Genomic DNA, 22,341 nt, shown 5'->3' with positions numbered 1-22,341 from the left:
CTCCCGCTGGGCCCGGGGCCTTTCCTCTCCCACCCCCTGCTCACCCCCTCCCTGGCAGGGGCAGAGGAGGGGGCTTTACTGGCCTATGAGGGGAGGCCTTTCCCAGACACGGGTACTGGGTGGTTTAATCATTCCACCTGCCCGACGGCAGGAGGCTGGATCAGATGATCTGTCAGGGGCGTTTTCTAGGCAGGTTAGGGCAAAGCTCATTCATTCATTCAATCGTATTGGAGCGCTTACCACTGTACTAAGTGCTTGAAAAGTACAATTCAGCAACAAAGAGAGACAATCCCTGCCCACAAAGGGCTCACAGTCTTGAAGCGGGGAGCCAGGTATCAAAACAAGAAAACAGACATCAATAGCATCATTGTAAATAAATAGAATTATAGCTGTTTACACATCATTAAAAATAGAATTATAGATATGTACATATATATACACAAGTGCTGTGGGGCGGAGATGGGGGTAGGGCAGAGGGAGCGAGGGTGGGGGGATGGGGAGGGGAGTTCACGTACCATCCCGGAGGATGCGTATAGCCAGGAACCGAGCATCCCACGTGGCACAGGGACTGTGTCTAACCCGATCTGCTTGTAATAATAATAACAATAATTATTAGGGTATTTGTTAAATGCTTACTATGTGCCGGACTCTGTTCTAGGTGCTGGGATAGATATTAGATAATCGGGTTGGAACAGACCCTGTCCCACGTAGGGCTCAGTCTTAATCCCCATTTTACAGATGAGGGAACTGAGGCACAGAGGAAGTGAAGTGACTCGCCCAAGGTCACACAGCAGACAAGTGATGGACATGGGATTAGAACCCATGACTTTCTGATTCCCAGGCCCATGCTCTAGCCCCTAGGCCATGCTGCTTCCTTATCCACTGCAGCACTTAGTAGAGTGCATGACACATAGTAAGCACTTAACAAACACCATTATTATTATCCAAGCTTTCAACTAAATGAATCCCATGAATCTGATGATTGGCCACCTTCCCCCTCCACCTCCACACACCCCACATATATTAAGATGAGCATCTGCCGTGTCGTCCCCCCAACACACACACACTTTATGTTGCACCGCTGCAGCCAGGAGGCAACTGAGCTCCATGTGGAGAGGGTTTTGAGGGAGGCTTTCAGGGAGAATGACCGATAGGGCCGAGTCCCGGGATTTCAGGACGGGGGAGATGAGCAGAGCCGTGGATTCAGAGTGCGGTTGGTTTGCATGATAGTCGTTTTCCCTCTAGGACCCAGGATGCAATGGGTGAGTAGACGGGCAGGGATCTAGAACCAGAGTTCTAGTCCCGGGTCCTCCACTTGTCCGCTGTGTGACCTTAGGTAACTCACTTCACTCCTCTGGGCCTCAGTTACCTCATCTGTAGAAAATGGGGATGAAGAAGCTGAGCCCCCTGTGGGAGGTGGACTGTGTCCAAGCTGATTACCTTGTATTTACCTCAGTGCTTAGAACAGTGCCTGGCACATAGTAAGCACTTAAATACAATAAAGAAGGTTAAAAAAAAAAAGACCTGCATTGTAATTCTGCCTCCACTACTTGCTTGCTGTGTGTCCTTGGGTTTAACTCAGTTACCTGGTACATAGTAAATGCTTAAATACCATAAAAAAGGGATCATAATTTAGTAAAGGCTGCCTGGGCTGACAGCAGCCACGTGGAGAGTACATTGCCAATCAACCAGGGCAATTAGGGCTGGAGGAAATGGCCCCTGAAGTTGGGAAAGAGAGAGCTGGGTTTTCCAGTGTGTGGGCAGCACTGATTTTGCAAACAGATCTCAGCCAAGTGAAACGTGGTCCTCCCTAATCAATCAGTAGTATTTAGTGAGCATTGACTCAGTGCAGAACCCTGTACTAAGCACCTGGAAGAGTACAAGAGAGTTAGTAGGCATGATTTCTGACCTCAAGGAGCCTGGGGGGGAGACAGATGCCAAAATAAATTACAGATGGGGGATGAAACAGAATTTAAAAACAAGCACAGAATGCTATAGGAGGAAGGGGGTTGAGGTAAGTGGCTTAGACTCTGTCCAGCTCCAGATCAGAGTGGTGACTGAGGGACGGTGACACTGGCAGTATGGTCTAGTGGAAAGAGAAAAGGCCTGGGAATCAGAGGACCCGGATTCTAATCTCGGCTCTGCCGCTTGTCTGCCGAGTGACCTTGGTCAAGTCACTTAACTTAGTGCTTCAGTTTCCTCCTCTCTAAAATGGGAAGTAAATCCTACTTAGACTATGAGCCCTATGTGGGACAGGGACTGTATCCAATCTGATTATCTTGCATCTACCCAGTACTTAGTACAGTGCTCGGCACAAGTACCATAATTATCATTATCATTATTATCTTCTCCTTTTTGGAACGGAGACTCTGGTCCCGGAAGGCATGTGGAAAGTAGGCACTTGTAGGATAAGTAGTGGAGGAATATGCCCTGGTACCCCTATGTTCCGGATGGCATATTGACCCCAGGAAATGATCTGGGACCTGGTTAATGATTCCCATCTGAGGGAGAGAGATTAAGGGAGTATTTTAAGAAGTTGGAAACAGAGATGAAGTAGAGGATTGAGAGAAAACTTATGGGTTGGGGTTTTTTTTTGTTGTTTGCCATGGAAAGCATGCACTTTCTGGCACGGGTGAGTACTGCCAGCTGCCCAGGGGAAAGTAAAGATTTAAGTATTTCTTTGGTCCAACTGCTAACTGGATTCCCGACAAAAATCCACCATTTAAACAAGAATTGGCTGGCATCAAGAAAATCTAGCTAGAGTGGTGGAAGGTACCTGTAAGAGAGAAAAATGGCTAATGTGGGCCAATTACAGTAGAGCATATGTTAATTTTCTCTTTTTTTCTGGAAAGAAATCCAGCTGTTGGCTTTTTCTCACACTGGGTTATCAAGCTGATGGTTGCTTTAAAGTGGAATCTTTAGAGGTTTTATGTTGGATCAGGGCAAGTAAGGAACTTTTTTATTAAAGAAATACTAAATTGAATTGGGTGAATTTTGTCCACTTATAGGAATAACTCATTTTCCTCCCCCTCCTCCTCATCATTTACCTCATCAGTTATTGAACTCTTACAATCAGTCAATGGTATTTGAGTGTTTACTGGGCAGGGAGCACTGTACCAAGCACTTAGGAGAGTACAATACAAAATGAGTTGATAGGTTTCCTGCTCACAGTGCGCTTTCAACATGCACAACACTGTACCAGGTTCTTGGTAGAACCCAATAAAAGTAGAAGAGACAGTTTTTGCCCTCAAGAATCTTAGGAAAGAGGCATGCACACAATTTCAACATATAATGGGAACAACAGATTCAACTTGTAAAAACAAAAGTAAGGAAATGAATGAATAAATGGGATTCTTGAACTGATGTATACAGAGGTGCTATGAGGGGTTTGGGGAATGTTGTGACCAGAAAGAAGGCTGTCTTTTAGAATGGCTTTAAAGTGAGGAGGGATGTGGTTTAGCAACTTTGGGCAAGCCACTTCACTTCTCTGGGCCTCAGTTACCTCATCTGTAAAATGGGGATGAAGACCGTGAGCGTCACGTGGGACAACCTGATTACCCTGTATCTACCTCAGCGTTTAGAACAGTGCTCTGCACATAGTAAGTGCTTAACCAAAAAAAAAAGTTTGAGCAGGTCAGGAATTCCAGGCAAGTTTAAGGGTATGGGAAGTAGACTGAAGAGAAGAGATTCAAGAGCAAGACCCAGTAAGGAAGACAGCTTGGAAGGAATGAAGTGAGTTGCAGGGTAGAAGGGGGAGAAAGAGGAAAGGTAAGAAATTCAGCACGATTCTCAGACTACTCTGTGCTACTGTGGTTGAGTTAAAATTAAAGCTGTCCTGTCTGTCCTTCGCACCTCATTAGCAGAGCAAAATGGGGCTGTGTGGTTGGCTGTCCTACTCTATTTATCCTATATTTATCCTACTCTACACTGCCATGCTTGAGGGGTACAGTGAGAGACCTCGAAGCTGGAGTCAGAATTCTAGGAAAACACTTACAGCTCAGCAAGCTATGAGCATCATCAAACGTCTTGGAGAAACTGGTTCAGAAACTACTAGCAGATATCCGTGCTCTCGGGGCACACACACAAGATTTGCAGTTTCAGCACCATGCTACGGACTGCAGTAAGCCTGGAAGAAACCAAATTTAAATGTAGGAAACCCTACCTTTTCTGAAAATCAGGACACCAAGAAGCACCTGGGAAATCTAAACAGGACCTCTGGGGAAAAGCCCATTAGAGCAGCAAGGATCTATTTTTATAAGCAGACCTCTCCCCTCTCCACCATAACTTATTTTAGACCAATACTTTGAACCTAATGTTTGAAATTAACACTCAAGTAGGAGGTGCCTTCTTCCTGCACTTGCTTTCTTCCTTTCCACTGGGGACCCACCCAGGGAAATAACTGATCAGAACTGGAGTAAGGCCAAGAGCCAGCCTCAACCTCTGGCCTGATAATGCCACTCTAGATTGAAAGATGGTCCTGATCACCTCCTCCTCATTCCATCCCAGGACATGGGCCTCTCAGTTTAGATGGAGCCAGTGGGCACCTGAAGTGCTTTACACTAGATCAATTGCATTTTTATGGTATTTGTTAAGGGCTTACTATGTTCCAGGCTCTGTACTAAGCACGTGGGCACATGTACTAAGCACAAGCTGATGTGGTTAGACCCAGTCCTTGTCCCACATGGGGCTCACAGTCTAAATCTCCATTTTACAGATGAGGTCACCTAGGCACAGAGAAGTGAAGTGACTTGCCGAGGGTCACATAGCAGACAACTGGCAGAGCCGGGATTAGAAAGCAGGTCTTTCGGACTCCCAGGCCCATATTCTATCCACTAGGGCACACTGCTTTTCTATTGAATACTTACTGGGTGCAGAGCACCGTGCTAAGCTACTGGGAGAGTACAACACCACAGCGTTGGTAGTCACAGGTTTCCTCCCTCCAGTTCACTGTACTAGGGCCGTCAGCTCGAGTGGCTGAGCCAGCTGTGTGCTCTCACTGAGGCTGTTCATTGTCTTCCAGCTGAAGGGAGCAGGCTTTTAGCTAACTTGGTGCTCCAGGCTTTATCCGGGAAAGTGGGAGGAGAACTTTATATAATCAATGCTCCCCAAACTCCTTAATGCTGGTAAGATCCTTGTGGTAATCACATTTTCTGTCCACAAAGATCTTACAGTCTAGAGTGGGGTGACAGACAGTAAATCACAGATACGTATGTAAGTGCTGAGGGTGGGATGAATAACAAGAAGTGCTTAAAGGCTACATATATGATGCCCTGATACCAAGTGCCTGTTCTAGAAACACTGCAAAGTTTAAAGGAGATTCAAGTTTCCACATTATATAAAAGTTTCCAGAAAGCTACAGGGCCTGAAATCGATCAACCAGTCCATAATTATAGAGTGCCTTCTGTATGAGCTTGGGCAAGTCACTTAACTTCTCTGTGCCTCAGTTTCTTCATCTGTAAAGGTGTATTAAATGCCAGTTCTCCCTCCCCTTTAAACTGTGAGTCCTATGTAGGAAAGGGACTGTTTCCATTCTGCTTATCTATGTCTACTCCAATGCTAAGTATAGTGCTTGGCCCCTAATAAGCACTTAAATACTACATTTTAAAAATCATTATGATTATTATTGTGCCAAGGACTTGGGGGAGTGCAACAGAGATAAAAGACACAATTTCTGCCTTCTACAATTGTCCACTGCTCTTCCCTTCAAGTTGAGAGAGGTTTACTGGCCAAGATAAGTATTGAAAGGAAGGAAAAGAGATGTACCAGCCATGAGGGAAAGCACAGAGGCAGGAAGCCAAGCAGGGATCAAGGATTGGTTGAAAGGAGGCAGGTTTGGTTGACACAAAGGTTGGATTTATAGGAGAGGGAGGAGTGATTTTAGACTAGTACCAGCAGTGGAAACATCTCCTCAGCACCCCACTGTGGAGACCCTGAGGAGGGCCGGTAGTCTGCATAAAACAACAGGAAACTTGAATTGATGAATTATGGGGACCAAGTCACAGTCTATAGATTCCTTTCTTAACCTGAAGATCCTTCTGCAAAGGAAACCAATGTGTTGACCTCCCTAATATCTCAGGCTAACCCAGACTATGTATGTTTGGACACAGAAGAGCTAAACTGCAGTAAAGTCCAGTTCCATAACTACCACTGACTCATTCCCCAGGGGTGAGTGACATGATCCTCACCTACTTTCAGTTCTGGAACCCCCACAGATACAGTATGAGACAAGAGTTAATTTCACTTCATGGGTTTGAACCTTGATGGGAGAGAAGACTCTTTTTCTGCATAATTATGACCTGGCTTCAAAAACCTGGTTCCTTCTGAGCCTGACCAACAAAAAAGACAAGCCTCCTGGTTGGGAAAAGAACAGAAAAGATAAAGGGAAACCTTTACAGTCTGACTGCTGCTCTTTGAAAGCGTCTTTGCACTTCTCCTAGGTGAACAGCCTCTCTCCACTTCAGCTTCTGCTGTAAAAGGCCTGTCAATTTGGGCTGCTGAGCCAGCTGTGTGCTCTCATTAAGGCTGTTCATTGTTTTCCAGCTGAGGGGAGCAGGCTTTTTGCCAGCTTCATGCTTGAAGCTTTGTCCTGGAAAGTGAGGGATACTCTTTGTCAAATCCCTGATCCCCCAAACTTATTATTTCTGGCAAGCTCCTTGTAGGCAGGGAACGTGTCTACAAAATCTATTAAATAATACTCTCCCCAGTGCTTAGATCAGTGTTCTGCAGACAGTAAGCACTCAATAAATGCTATTTATTGATGTTCTGTCTGGAATTCCCAGACATATTCAAGAGATTCCCACTGAAATGGATATTCATCACAGAGCTGAAGTTTGGCCTGAGAATACAATTTGTCTCCTTTTGGAATTCCAGGTTATCTGCCTGCTGAAGAGACTGTTTGTGTTGAGAATCTGGGCAGAGTCCTGAACTGAAGGACACATCACTTGTCTGCCTTCTCTGAAAATGAATTTTCTGGATACTATTTCAGGATCTTCTATTTTCTTTGGTGAGTTGCTTATCTCCGTGTCTCTCATTATTCTCTGCTGGTCCACTTTTGAGAAAGGATAAAATGTGCCCTCTAAAAAGCCAATTTGGTGACACAGGTCACTGAAGTAAAGCACTGAAGTGCTTATGAGGAAAACATACTGGGGTGAAATACTAGAAAATACACTTTGCCAACAACCTAACCTACCAGATTTCTCTGGGGTCAGTGGGGACTGGATTTATTACAAAGTTTTCCAGAAGGGGCAGTTGGGCTCTTGCTTAAGTTTGATGGCTTGTGGGAAACCATGTGAGCATTTGATTGATGTGTTTACAACCTCAGTTCTTCATTTCCACTGGCAAATCAACATCGTCATCATCATTAGTAAATGTTTATTGTGCCCCCACAGTGTGATAATCACCATGTTAGGCTCTGCTGAGAGTTTACAGAGTGTGGAGGAGACAGTCCTACCCTCAAGAGTTCATATGCAATATATCAAATATTAACCAGAAGATACCTGTGAAATGTTGAGGACATTCTGGGACATACATTTGGGGAGATGAGACTGAGAACTAGAACCAGGAAATTGTTTAAAACTGAAGTTGACTATGAAAAAATTCAACAAAAATTCTGGGCTTAACTTTTCTGCAAAAACCAAAGTGATTTTTACAGGTTTTGCTTAGAAATTGGGTTTGGAAAAGATTAACCTGAAGCTACAGGAGCGGGTTTGTTATTTTCTGAGAATATTCACCTCATTAAAACAGAAAAATCAGAATAGAATGACTTATCTCTGTTGAATATGAAAAGTTCAGCTGATGGAGAGTTGGAGGGTGATGAAGTAGGATGGGAGTTGGAGGTGGGGGGAGAGGATGGAGAGAGCTATGGATCTGTATGCCACGTTCCAGAATTGTGTGCCTCCAGGTATGAGCCTGGAGGTAGCTGGGGACCCCTGAAAATAGCTGCTTAATGGGAACAGGGCAAGGACAGCCCTTTAGAGACCACCTCCTACCATTTATCTTTTACTAACCTCGGTGCTTGCTCTTCTGAGGTTGACTGCTAAAAAGAACAAGATGAGAAAGAGAAAAAAGAGGGAGAAAACAGGATAAGGTAAATAAGAGAAAAACAGAAAAAAGCAAAGAAACATTTGGAGATGCAAAAATCAAATGAATCACAAGGGGAAAAAAAGAATAAAAAGAGGATTACCTAGGGTATAAGAAAAAAAAGAAAGGACAATAGGGCATATGAGAAAGAGAGAAAGGAAGAGAGAGAGGGGAGGGAGAGACAGAGAAAGAAGAAAGCAAGGAGACATCAGAAGAAGGAACAAGAGAGGACAGAGTGAAAGAGAATGGGTGAATAGGAGAAAATGAAAAGTGGTGAAAAGAGGGTGGGATGGATGGGAAGCAATTTGTGTATAGGAGAGTGAATGTGTGGGTGAGTCCAAGAATGAAGAAGTTAAGAAGCTAACCACAAGCTGCTCGTATTCAGGGAATTGCAATGAAATGAACCTTATTAGAATAATAGTGCAACTTGTTCCATAGGAGATGATGGGATATAGAATCCATAAGAACAGGATCCCAACTCCTTACATTAATAACCAGTCTTGTTTGTTCCCTTGGCTTCTGCCGTTGAGTTGTCTCCAACCCATTGCGACTCCATGGACACATCTCTCTCAGAACGCCCCTCTTCTATCTGCAATCATTCTGGTAGTATATCTATAGGGTTTTCTTGGAATAAATATTGAAGTGGTTTACCACAGCCTTCTTCCATGCAGTAAACTTGAGTCTCCACCCTTGACTGTCTCCCATGCTGCTGCTGCCCAGCGAGAATGAGTCTTGACTTGTAGCAGATTGCTTTCCACTCACTAGCTACTGGCCAAGCTAGGAATGGAATGGACAGGCCTCTGCTCGACTCTCCGTGCTGTAGTCAAGACTGGTAGAATACTGGAAACTCTCCAGGTGCGATTCTGAGAGGCTATTTTTTTATTACCATTATGTTATTTGTTTTTCTAGATTTGGTAACCATTTATGCATTCTCAAAGTATACCTATAGCTGGATATTATCCCCAATATAAAGCCTCTCCCCTTAGGAATTTTAACCAGTTGTCAGGCTTGGCTACGGGCCAAGCTCTGAGAAGTCCATCTGCTTGGTGGTTGAGGGTAGTGTCCATACTTCTTAAATATTTTCCCAAGGACTAAGAGCCCTAATCTATTTTAATGTCCCTCTCTCTCTCTCGCTCCTCTGGGCAGAGATTACATCTACCAATTCTGTTATAGTGTACTTTTCTGAGTGCTTAGTACAGTACACAACGAGCACTGGGTACTTACCATTTATTGATGGAAGAGAGCCTCAAGAGACTGGAGAGAAGGCAGAGGGGAGAGTGTATAACGTTTCTCATGCCTTGTTTGAAAAGCTCCTTTACTTTCATTGTTTCTCTCAAGCCTAGGAGTAAATCCATATGGCATCTATTTTACAGATAAGAAAACTGGGGCAAGGAGAGCTAATTCATTTGGCAACATCTCTCTGTAGCTGCAAGGATCACTGTTGAACCTCTAGTGAGTGAGAGGGTGGATATAGAGGAAAGAATGCCCTAGGGAAAGAATTGTAACCCCCTTCAATTCCTTCACGGCCTTGAAATGAGCACAGGATGTGGAACCTAAATGGGGACATGGACCAGAACCCCTGGGTCCTAGAAGAGAAGGCAAGGAACACGAGTCTGAAGATATGACACGTAGAGCACCTTGTAGGGGAAAAGCAATAGAACTCAAGTAACGGGGTTTTGTAGGTGCAGTATGGGCTAGAATGCTTGGATTAAGTATAGAACACATAGACTGTGGAGAAGAACGCAAGCAGGTTCCTGTTTTGATGGACTGTACAACGGGTAGGAGATGGAGAAGTAAGAGTTCAACACCTCGGCTGAGATGAAAGTTCGGTAGAAACCTTCCAAGTTGCATTCAAATCTTGAAGAAAACTTCTCACTAGATGCTTCAAGGTGAAGGAGCAGTTGCATATGAGTATTAACAACTTAATACTGTTTCCTCATGCTCCCTCCTCTAAAACATACTCCTCCAGGGTTGCCTAGAGGCTACAGATAATAGTAATAATAATAATGTTGGTATTTGTTAAGCGCTTACTATGTGCAGAGCACTGTTCTAAGCGCTGGGGTAGACACAGGGGAATCAGGTTGTCCTACATGGGGCTCACAGTCTTAATCCAGATTAAACACTTCTGGATCCTTTTAAGACTTTATTAGAAGGAGAGCCTAGTTCCAAGAAAAATGTAAGAACTTCAGGAATTTCTTTCTCAAAACAGATTTTATATAGGAGTCTTCCCTGATGGATGAGGATGTAATTCTTAATGTAATAATAATAATGTTGGTATTTGTTAAGCGCTTACTATGTGCAGAGCACTGTTCTAAGCGCTGGGGTATACAGGGTAATCAGATTGTCCCACATGAGGCTCACAGTCTTAATCCCCATTTTACAGATTAGGTAACTGAGGCACAGAGAAGTTAAGTGACTTGCCCAAAGTCACACAGCTGACAAGCAGCAGAGCCGCGATTCGAACCCATGACTTCTGACTCCCAAGCCCATGCTCTTTCCACTGAGCCACGCTGCTTCTCTAATAATAATAGCGAATAGCTATTATTTTTTATTATTATATTATGTTATATTATATATATATTATATTGTATTATATAATTAATAATAATTAGCTAATAATAGCTAACACATACTATTGTTTGTTTTTACAGGTAATATTTCAGGGATAGTTACCTTCAGCAGCTTTGCTAAATTGAGGATTCTTAGAAAATAGGATCTTTTTTTGTGTGTGGTTTCATTCTAGGTCCTTTACCACTTTCCATGAAGTTGGAAAGTTCTCATGGATCTGTGAATGAACCAAGCCCACTCCCATCAGTCCATCAGCTTCAGTCCTCAGCCATCACGGAACCACCCGGGAAAACTTTCAGAATAGAGGCTATCCTTTTTTCTTTCCCCTTTCCCTTTTTCTCCAGTATCCTGGGAATCCAAAACTGGCATCGTTTACTACTACTCCTTGTTCTAAAATACCACAAAACTGTCTTTTGCGGAGTTACTATGGAGAGCTACAGATGTCATTTTTAGAATGCCCTAGGGGTGCAGGGTCTATTTAAATCATTTTAGGCCATTTTTAACACAACACACTCTCCCACTCCAAAGCCTTGAGATAAATGTAGTAGATATTTATTTCAGAAGGGAGACCTGGTTCTAGGTCTTCATTGGATTGTCAGGATTTTGTGTGTTGTTGGACTCCCTCTTCACCTGCTTAACCATGAAAATAAAAGGACATGAACAGATCAGAGCTTAATGGCTTCAGACGTACCTAGCATATGCTGATCAGAGGATAATCAATATTCATTTGAGTCTTTTTTGTTACTGATTCCATTAGAGTTTGCTGACAGATTCGGGGCTGTTTTCAACTACTTGCTCACTTTGGCTTCATTCATGTTCTTCCGTCAGGGTGAGCATGATAAGAAAGGCAGGGAAGTTATCACTTTAATTAGTGAAATGACTCTGTAGAAAGATGAGGTGTAGAATTGTTCTGAAACCTCAGTTGGTTATGACAGAAAACAGACCTGAACATGAAGAATCAAAAGTGGCTTCCATCCATGTGAAAAAGACATCGGTAACCAGTCTGCCTCCCATAGTGGATCAATGGTCCTGAATCTGGCCACAGCAGGAAAAACTCAAGCCAGATTAGGCACAGGGGAAAACACCATCTCGCTCGCCCGTAACTCAAAGATGGAAGGTGATAATCTTCATGAGCCATTTCTGTTTCAAGTCCTGGCATCTGTCTCTGATCCTCTGGCAGGATCTAATTGTCAGGGACTGTTTCTAGAGGCAGGCAGTTCTGCTTGACGTGTAAATCCTGCATTTTTCACAAGGGAGATTTCTTTTCTTTGCACTTTAGCCAAGTATTACTTCTTACACAAATTCCTTCTCACCCAAGTCATTGGATTCTTCTGGTGGTGACATTTAATTCAGTGTTCAGCCCAACCAGCAATGGGGTACTTAATCCCATAGCAAAAAAATGTGGGATGCTGGGGTGTAGGATCAATGGGAAAGCAACTGATGGAGGTACCTTTCAACCCAAGAAAGGGACAGACCTTTTGAAAAAAAATAAAAACAAACTACAGCAGATGGTAACCACAACCACCTCACTATCAGAGCATCCTAGTTATAGTTTCACTTGTACTTTGCAAACAGCTATTTAATCCACTCATTAGCTAGTGACAGTTAACAATAATACTGTAATTTTACCGATGAGGGAACTGAGGCCCAGAGAAGTCACATGGCAGACAAGTGGCAGAGCTGGGATCAGAACCCAAGTTCCCTGAGTCCCAGGCCCGTGTTCTTTCCATTAGGCCACAATACTTGTTATAACAAGGTGAGCTCGCACCACTCACAACCCATCTGCCCCAAGATATTTCAATAGTGACTTTGTTTCTTCTTTTTTTTTCCCCTTATGGTTTGTCAATCGCTTACTATGTGCCAGGCACTCCACTAAGTGCTGAGGTAGGTAAAAACTCATCCGGGTGGACACAGTCCATGTCCCACATGGGGTTCACAGTCTTAATCTCCATTTTTTACAGATAAAGGAAAATGCAAAAATGAGGTTCTTACCATGACCACACTTGCTTTTGGATAGTTTTGTTAGGATAACATTCAATTTACGTAGCAATTTTTCAAGGATTAATTTAGGTCTACATGAGAAATCATTAGATGAGACCCAAGCCACTGCACTAGGGCAAGTTAGAGAGTGGGCGAGGGGTGTGGGCTGTAGGCAAGGGACTAGAAGAAACATTTTAAAGATAAAATGAAGCACATCCTAGCCATATCCTAAAACTATGGATTTCTGGGAGAGAGCAGCAGTAGACAGAATGGAGGGGCATGCTGCAATTAGAAATGGAGTGGCTTTTTTATAGCAGAAATTTGGGGCATCGGTAAAAGTAAGAAGCAGCATCAAAAACACCAGATGTTGCAAGTAACAAAAGCGAGAGCCCAGCAAAGGTATCTATTTAGCACCCACTGGATGCAGTGCATTGTATTAATGCTTGGGAAAATGTACCAGAAGCAAAAGGCATGATCCTTACCCACAAGGAGTGTCACATTAATGAGGGACACAGACATAGAAGTTTTTTTTATGAATGGATAAAGTAAATGAAGTAACTAAAGTAACCGATTATGTAGTTGAAGAATACATCTACCAAGGTACTCAGGGTGGGTGGGATGGCTCATCTGTCTTTTTAGCCACTCACATGTAGAACTGAACGAGTTCATTGAGATACTGTGAAAATCCTGTCCGGTTGGTGCCCATATAATGGTGATGGTATTTTGTTAACTGCTTATTATGTGGCTGTACTAAGCATTGACATAGATCTAAAATAATCAGGTCTTACATGGGGCTCACAGTGTAAGTAAGCGGGACACCGGATATTCTATCCCCATTTTGCAGATGTGTGGGAAAGGGCTGGCAGCCGTGTCCATCTGGAAATCTCCTGTTCTGAGCAGGTCCAAAAGACAGGTTAAATATACTCGTCTGTTGCTGTAGTCAGTCAATTGGATTTATTGAGCCTTTACTGTGTGCAGAGCACTGTACTTGGAAGAGTACAATTTAAAAATTAACTGACATATTTCCTTCCCTCAGTGAGCTTTCAGTCTAGAGGTGGACATATAAATTACAGATATGTACATAAGTGCTGAGGGGCTGGGAGGGTGGATAAAGGGATCAAGTTTATGAGTGTGGAGATGGGCACTCTATCAGTGGATGGACTTTGCTCATCGATCCTCACTGCATCCAGACCAAGTCGACTATCTGGAGGTAGTTGGAGACTTGCCTCAGAAGGAGGTCCTCTCCAATCAGAGATTGCTCCGAGCAGAAGGAAGGCAACAACTCAGATGGAGTTTCAATTTTTGAATTTCAATTTTTGGCATTGCCAAGGAAAAACGTTTGCAACTAGATGGTGGATATAAAATCAAGTATTGATTACGTACTTGTCTGCCACTTCAGAGGAGGCCCAAAATATGGGTTGGGTTTTATAATATAGTACGGTAGGAAATCCGAAAAAGGGTAACAGGTAAAAAGGAGTGCGGTCAATGGAAATTTTCTGAAAAAAATGTGCTTGAAAAGCTAAAGCCCTCAATCAATTTTGGGAACCCATAAGAGTTAGTAATGGTATTAGCACAATGCTTTGCACAAAGTTAAGTGCTGTAGTAATCGTTCAGCACGATGTATCTATATCTAACTTGTTTATATTACTTTCTGTCTTCCCCTCTAGACTGTAAGCTCGTTATGGGCAAGGAATGTGAATGTTTCTGTTTTTTGTTATATTATACTCTCCCAAGTGCTTAGTCCAGTGCTCTACACATAAGTGCTCAATAAATATGATTGAATGAACAAACAATTGTAAGCAAATAGATGGTCCCTGTTCCAAAAGATTTTCTTAAAAGGGGAAAGTTTGGTGCATTCAGAAGTCTTGAATCATCGTGCCAGTGCCTTTTCTAAATCTACAGATACTACAAAAATTCCTTTTTCCTCAAATGGAATCTATAAATTCCAGGCCCAATTCATTTCTGGCAGGACAGTGCCACTTACCCACTCTTTTCTCAGTCAGAGACTAGAAAACATGGATTGGACATGATAGAAGGGAAGACATGAACCTGTTAGTTCACCAAACCTTGAACTCTTAGACTTTTTTTTTTTAAATCAAGCTGATCGTGTATGAGACAAATCCAGGCAGCATGGTGAAATTGTACCCATACATCGAAGAAGCACAGTGGAATTGTACACACATACTGGAGAAGCAGTCAGCGTTGCTGTGCTGAATGCCTTTCACATTATGAAATAAATATCACTTAAAAGCTTTTGAATAATGTAACATTTAAAATTTTTATTCCTGCCATTTTCAAGATGTTTTACCGAAGAACCCAGTTTAACCTTGGCAAATCTAATTCTATCCAGGGGATTATGATTCAGTGCTGCAGTGTCCAAAGAGGCAAATGGAGTTGTAAAGTAATCAGATATTTGTCTGTCGGGTGGGCTTTGGAGACCTGAGGAAAAATGTGAGTTTTGGATGGTTTCAAATTATGTTCTTTTGCTGATAACTCAGTAACATTTAGTTGACTTTATACAGATCAGCTGTTTTCCCCAACTATTATCTAAAATTTATACCTGAACTAAAAATTAGAATAAAAATCTTAGTGGTTGTCCCAGATAATGACCACTCTAGAAGAGCTACTCACTTTGCTTAACGTGCTTCTGGAGAACTCTGCCCCATTTCCCACCAGAAATTAGTGGCCCCCGCACGGTTGATCCTGCAGAGCTATGGCAGGAAAAACCCATTTTTGACGGCCAACTAAGTGAATCATTCTAAAGACACATATGGAGTAAATATGGATAGTAAAAAGGTGCTACTTTTACAGTCACTTTTCTGACCATCAGTTTCACAACTGAATGATTTCCAGGTCTCTCGGAAACAGGGCTTCTCTGTTACTCAGCCAGCCAAGAAATAGGAGGACTCGTCCACCCGGCTGGGATACTTACCACCCTAGTGTGACTCATTACTGCAAATAAAACCTTTGGGCCAAAAAAACTCTGAAGCAGCTGAAAACTATCCCATTATGTAGCACCCAATCAGGTCTTTTTTTGTTCACTGCTTGGCTGACACCACATGGAACCATTTGGATGGTTGGTTCCGTGGGCCGCCTGAAACTATTCCAGGTTCTCCGACGGCAGCGAGCGAGCCTCGCTTTGATGCCAGAAGGGAATAGCTGCTCCAGGCAGGCTTTTCCTCCTAATTCTACCCTGTTCCCCACCTCCCCCGTATGTTTGCTCATGCCCTCTCCAAACATTGCTGGTTTTGCTTGACATTCCCATCCCAAGAGTCTTTAGAGTTTTTCCTCCTGGTAGTTTCTTCCTTGAAACTGCAGGGCGGGTCCAGCTGTGGCCAGTACTGCTGCTTCTTAAAAGCTAACTCACAATGGTATTATTCTTATAAAGTTTTTAACAGGGTGAATTCACTGTAGAGCAGACCTTGGCTTCTGTTTTGCTCACTATAAAGATTTATCAGAGGTAAATAAATGGCTTTGGGGAGGTGGTCTTCCCCACTGTTCCCTAATGAATCCTCCATTTGGGGGCCCCCTTTCTACCGTGTGAAAATTGGTCAAGCTGCTCAAGTTACATCCTGAAATGGGTACATCCTGAAAGACGGTAACTCATTTTCATTGGTGAATTGGCCCTGCTGAACAATTAAAATGATGACTCCAGGACCCCTCTCGGTGGAAGGTGATCCTTGGACTTCCACTCTCGAGACTGGTCTATCACAATTCATAAGCTCAGCCCTGCCTTGGACTTCCATTTTTCAGAGAGGTTGAGAACTTAAATGCCTCCATCCCATCCCTGGCTCCTGTTGCACAGTGTGATGCTCAATAAATACTTTTGATGTCGATGCTGAAGATGATCAGAGCTCACGGTAAGTTTCTTCCACCCTGAGCCACGATGGTAGCTTTAAAAAGAGTTTTATTCACTAAGAAACAAACAGATAATAATAATAATAATTGGGGTAAATGTTAAGCGCTTACTATGTGCCAAGCACTGTACTAAGCATCTGGGGGTAGATACAAGATAATCAGGGCCCAAATGGGGCTTACAATCAGGATAGGAGAGAGAACAGATAATGAATCTCTGAGAAATAGCATGTGTGGTGGATACAGCAATGACCCTGGGAGTCAGAAGGTCATGGGTTCTAATCCCAGCTCCGCCACTTGTCTTCTGTGTGACCTTGAGCAAGTCACTTCACTTCCTCTGTGCCTCAGTCACCTCATTTGTAAACTAGGGATTGAGACTGTGAGCCCCAAAGTGGAAGCCCCACTGTATCCAACCCAATTTGCTTGTATCCTCCCCAGCGCTTAGTACAGTACCTGGCACATAGTAAGTGCTTAACAAACACCATAATTATTGTTATTATTATTACTATTTTATAAATGCAGGGACTGAGGCACAGAGAAGTTGAGTGACTTGCCTAAGGTCACACAGCAAGTACAGCGTGGCTCAGGGGAAAGAGCATGGGTTGGGGAGTCAGAGGTCATGGGTTCTAATCCCGGCTCTGCCACTTGTCAGCTGTGTGACTTTGGGAAAGTCACTTCCCTTCTTGGTGCCTCATCTGTAAAATGGGGATTAAGACTGTGAGCCCCACGTGGGACAACCTAATTACCTTATATCTACCTAGTGCTTAGAACAGTGCTTGGCACATAGTAAGTGCTTAACAAATGCCATCATCATCATTATTATTATTATAAGTGGCAGAACCAGGATTAGAACTCAGGTCCTATGACTGAACAGATAATTCACTGCCAACAGGCAACCTAGTACTCATTTGCATCTCCGCTTATAATTAACTAATTTTGGTTTCATCATTTATATCAACTGTACCTACCAACTCTATTGTACTCTCTCCCAAGCACTCAATACAGTACTCTAAACAAGGAAAACACTCATCAAACACCACTGATCGACTGATCTTATTCTTTACCTGTTGCATGCTTGGAAAATTGTGTTCTGACATCTCTGCCTTTAAGGTGTAAAGCCTTTGATGACAGCTTTGACTTTGAATGTGCGTTTCCCTGGGCAAGGATTTCAAAGTATTCTGCACTTAATCAATACTGTGATGGTGAAGATGCATTGTCATCCAGTTTGATCAAAAATCAGGGCAAGGCCCAGGAGAAGACTGTCAATACTGATCTTCTTTTGGGAGGTTCAAACAATAAAAGGCAAATCTGCGACAAATACTTTCCGTTTAAAATGCTATACCCAGTACCTCTCTTTTTCATTTATTCCCTGGCAAAACAAGTCCTGATATAGGTCAAGTTTAAACAATACAATTAGAAAGTTTCAGTTTTTCCAAGCTTCATAAAAAAATCATAAGAATGCATCATCCTTCAAGGAAATCATAGAAACTTTAACTCTGAAAATTCTTTCATAGTAGCATCTCTACCAAAGAAAGGTTACCATAGGAAAAAAAAAAGAAGGGAGATACTTTAAATTTCATTTATTTTCTAATACTTACATATCGAACCATTGAGTTTAGTTCCAGGTGCCTCTCTCAAAACTCAGTAAAAAAGGTTCGAGGCATCTTGTACTACACGAAAAGAGTTTCCTTATAACTTAAAAAAAAAAACAAACGGTGAACATATGAAATAATTTTTCAGAAATCTATGTTTTTCCAGTCATTCCTGATCTTGTTGAAAATCCTTGTAGCCGAACGGCTTTTAAAAATAATCATCTGTTAGGTCTTCATTCGTTGTATTTTGAGAGCTTTAGTCTGGGGATAATGTTCATAGACTGGAGTTCTTGAAAGAGCAACTTGCAGGCGTAAGGAATTCTCAGAGAAGACACATGGCATGAAGACTTGCAGTAATGACACCTGCAACAGAAAAAAGACCACCAAAGGTCCGTGTTGGCTCGGAAATAGAGGGAAGGGACTGCAGTCTACGAAAGAGAAATCTTCTGTATCAAATTCCACCCTCATTCTCCCCACCAGTTCATCATCAGTGGTATTTATTGAGCGTTTACTGTGTGCAGAGCACTGTACTAAGCACTTGGGAAAATACAACAGAGATGGTAGACACCTTCCCTGCCCACAATTAGCCTTCAGTCTAGAGGCAGTTGTTCTCATTCCATCTCTCAGAATGTAGCAGTATGACTCAGTCACGTATTAGTCATGTACTGCAGCACAGGGAACTGGGAAATGCAGACTAGAAAAAGTTAGTTTTGTTCCACCTCCCAACACTCATCAATTTCTGCTTCATGCAGCACCCATGGAGTACTCTGCATGTCGTGGAAGCTGAATATCTGCCGCGAAGTAACTGGCTCCATTTTTGGATTTTCTCCCCAGTATGACCACAAACACACGTTTATGAGTTCCTCTGAAACTACTCCAGAAATTCAAAGTTTTTTTCCAATCTGATCTTCTTCCACATTGAAGTGTATTCCAAATATCCTCATAGGGGACACTTCAATATCTACTTTCCTCTGCCTCAGCAGTCAGAAGGGAGAGAAGGCCTAGCAAAAAATGCCTAGGGGACAGAGCATGGGAATCCGAGGATCTGGGTTCAAATCCCAGTCCTACCATTTGCCTGCTGTGTGACCTAGGGCACATCATTTGAATTCCCGGTGCCTCAGTTTCCTCATCTGTAAAATGGGAATATGTACAATTCCTCCCTTCTGAGCCCCCTGTGGGACAGGCAGAGTGTCCAATCTGCCTATACCGTATCTACCCCAGTGCTTAGTGCAGTGCTTGTGACACATAGCAAGTTCTTAACAAATAGTCCCATTATTATTATTAGGATGCTATCAATAGGATGACGATGATAATAATAATAATGATAATAAAAATACTGATGATGTTTAGATGGGGAAAAAACCAGATAAACTGCCCTTAATAAAGATCGGACCCCAAGGCCTCAGTCGGCGACCATGGCACTGCCAAGACGATGGAGAGGGCTCATAGGTGCCTGGAGTCCTGTGGGATGCAGCTCCCATGTCCAGTGAGGCTGATGATTAGCTTTCACTGAGGGAAGGGGGGTCTGAATGATGCCCTGGGATGCCTTCTCTCTTCCTCAGCTTCTCCCTAGAAGCAGGGGGAATTTAGCCCCTTCCTGGGCCTGCCCGAGGAATTTTTAAAAATAGCTCTCCCGTGCTAATGAACTCCCTACCAGAGACTAATGCAGAGGGCCCTGCAGTGGAGTTGGTTGTAGGCAGAGGCTCCAGGCCTGGAGGATCTCAGCAGTGATAAGCGTGGTGAGGGGGTTACAAGAGTTGTCCACATCAGAAGCAGAAGGGGCAACAAGATCTGAGGGAACCTGGAAACTGTGCTGGCAAAGTACATTCGATATGACACCTGGACACACCCAGGTTCTTCCAGGTCCACGAACTCTAAATTCTGGACAGCCGCTGAGGAAACTGGGTTTAGCAGGCTGGGGTAGGGTAGCGGCTCCTACAACCTGCGTTCGAGAGCAGCCATGGCCCAGACTTGAATAAAAAAACACTAAGATTCCCGTGTTTGGTTGCTGCTGGGTTTACTGTGCTCCCAGAACCACATCCTTATCAGGAAACCTTTCTAACATTTTTGCATCGGGCTAGAATACTCAGTTATAAAATACGACCCGTCCTGTTACTTGCCGGTCGATACCCTGTCTCACCATTCCTTTGTCTGACACACTGTTCTTAAACCGATCCAAACAAATCTAAAGGAAATTTCTCACTGTCTTCTTTTACAGCCCAGGTAGTCTCTAATTTCTCAACAGACCCAACTAATGGGGCTCTTTCATTATGAACAGCTCTGAAAAAGCATCTCTTTTCAAAATCACCTTGTTCTCGAGTAATCCCAAACATGGCGCTCTCAACCTGGATGCCTCCAACCCAAACTGATCTCTCTTGGCAAACCTCATCTGGGTCAAAGCGCCATGCTGCTGCTTCATACAGGAAATTAACGGTCAATGAAGCGGCCTCTATTTCCGATATATTTCTTCGATGGAGAATTTCTTTTATCCTCAGTTTTCAATTTGGACCTTCCTTTGTGACTCGTGCCCTTAATGTATTCTGTAGCGCTACATACCACATTGTTGCCGTAAACATTCCCATAGCAATGCCTTACTAATGTGCAAATCACTGACAAAAGACCAGTCTACAGGTTCTGGGCTGCTCTAATTACCCGGCTTCCATTGTGTCGCTCATTACCGAGCTGCTTCCTCCAACAAACGGCCCAAGCTTCGTTCCACCCAACCCAATCCACTGTAGCAAGTAAACAGTGGAAAAAAACGACAGCATCGTTTGTGCTTCCGAAGACAATTCACATGTATGGGGACAGACCGTCAAAATGGATTCAGAATTTTTTTTCAACTGACCGCAACAACGTACACAGTTCACTCATAACTACAGATACTCTATCTATATAATGCTCAAGAAGACCCTTGATTTAATTCTGTCCAAAGGGGGTCTCAAATCAAATCTCATCTGAAAGTACCAGCTAAATCACCGGCTCTGCCCGGGGCCAATTGCACACAGAATAGCACTATCAACTGGGAACAGACAAAGACTTCAAACCCCTCAGGTGACCCTATGGCCTGATGTATCTTCCCCTGCCTCTGCTGCCTTGGAACCATTTTTAAAAGCACTGTGGAGTAGGAGGTGGGGGAGCCTTGACACTGAGAATCTGAAAGTCTGGTTCCCTGACTCCCATGTAATGAAGAGAAAACTCACTGTCTCAAGTTACTTCTAATTTCCGTACCCTTCTACGGTCTCCCTTAAAATCTAAAATAACCAGAAAAAACAATGCTGAATTCAAAGAAATGCTGCCCGGGAAGCAGTGGTTCGGCTCTGTCCTGTACCTCCTTTAGGTCATCTATCTTTAAACAATGTTAAGTCTGAATCTTTTTCTTTTTTTTTCCCTAGTCACCAAGTAGGGACTGTAAAAAATCAAACCTAAAGTCTTCTCCAGCACGGCTCTCAGTGAGCATTTCAAAAGATGAATAGACACGCTGGCATAGAAACAAACCATGAAGGGCCCCTCTTCTCATTCTTACACAAAGCAGCTAGGCTTATTCTCAGAATTATATCACCCCCTTCCTGCAATCATCTGAAAAGAATGAGTCATAACAGGCTAGTTTCTTCTTTCGCTTGGCCCATCTAAAACGACCTTTCCTTACTGCTCCTTTAACCTGAAATACACCCAAATCTTAAGACGGCCTGGAGGCAGCCAGCTCAGACTCTCCAGCAGGTGTACCACCTGTAACTCTGCTTCTTTTGCATTGCCGAGGGAAAAGAAGTTTGCTCACCTTGGGCTGCACTACTGCTGAGAACACATCAGTCAATTGTATTTATTCAGCGCATATTGTGTGCAGATCACTGTACTAAGTGTTTGGGAGAGTACAATATAACAATAAACGGACACATTCCCTGCCCACAGTGAGCATAAGTTCTAGAGGGGGAGACAGGCATTAATACAAATAAACATCAGAAGACTCTAGTGAGGCCTTATCCTCTGGGGGAAGACTCACTAATTAGGAGGAAACTGCTATTTCAAGAGGGGCTCTAGACCAGGCCTCTCAGAATCTACCAGAATCTCCCCTTTTCTTCCAATTCACAAGATGTTTATCCAGGGCTTCGCAGCATCCTTCTTTTCTCTCTGGCTGACTGTCTTTGGACCTGCGAACTGGCACTCCAGGGGGAAATAAAAGCCTGGCTACGGGAAGGACAATACAACCTCAACCTGACCATTTGGCTATTTGTTACTTGCTCTAAGGTTTCAACTATCACATCAGCCTCCT

At 43.2% G+C, this 22,341-nt stretch overlaps 1 protein-coding gene and 1 non-coding gene across 2 annotated transcripts in view; both read right to left on the bottom strand.

The window, feature by feature from the left end:
• Positions 1-8,814: 8,814 nt before the first annotated feature.
• LOC114816757 lies at positions 8,815-8,952 on the bottom strand. Its single transcript, XR_003764566.1, has one exon. It is a non-coding gene; the product is annotated as a small nucleolar RNA SNORA7 (small nucleolar RNA).
• Positions 8,953-17,803: 8,851 nt separating this feature from the next.
• The window catches only part of POLR3B (RNA polymerase III subunit B), an 87,550-nt gene continuing 83,012 nt past the window's right edge, over positions 17,804-22,341 (bottom strand). The window contains exon 28 of the mRNA XM_029079145.2: positions 17,804-18,437. Within this exon, the coding sequence (XP_028934978.1) occupies positions 18,308-18,437 (130 nt within the window). The 3' untranslated portion in view covers positions 17,804-18,307. The remainder of the gene's footprint in view (positions 18,438-22,341) is intronic.

The sequence above is a fragment of the Ornithorhynchus anatinus genome, chromosome 14, assembly GCF_004115215.2.
Source record: "Ornithorhynchus anatinus isolate Pmale09 chromosome 14, mOrnAna1.pri.v4, whole genome shotgun sequence".
Classification (NCBI taxonomy): Eukaryota; Metazoa; Chordata; class Mammalia; order Monotremata; family Ornithorhynchidae; genus Ornithorhynchus; species Ornithorhynchus anatinus.
This window is presented reverse-complemented; position numbering and strand designations above follow the sequence as displayed.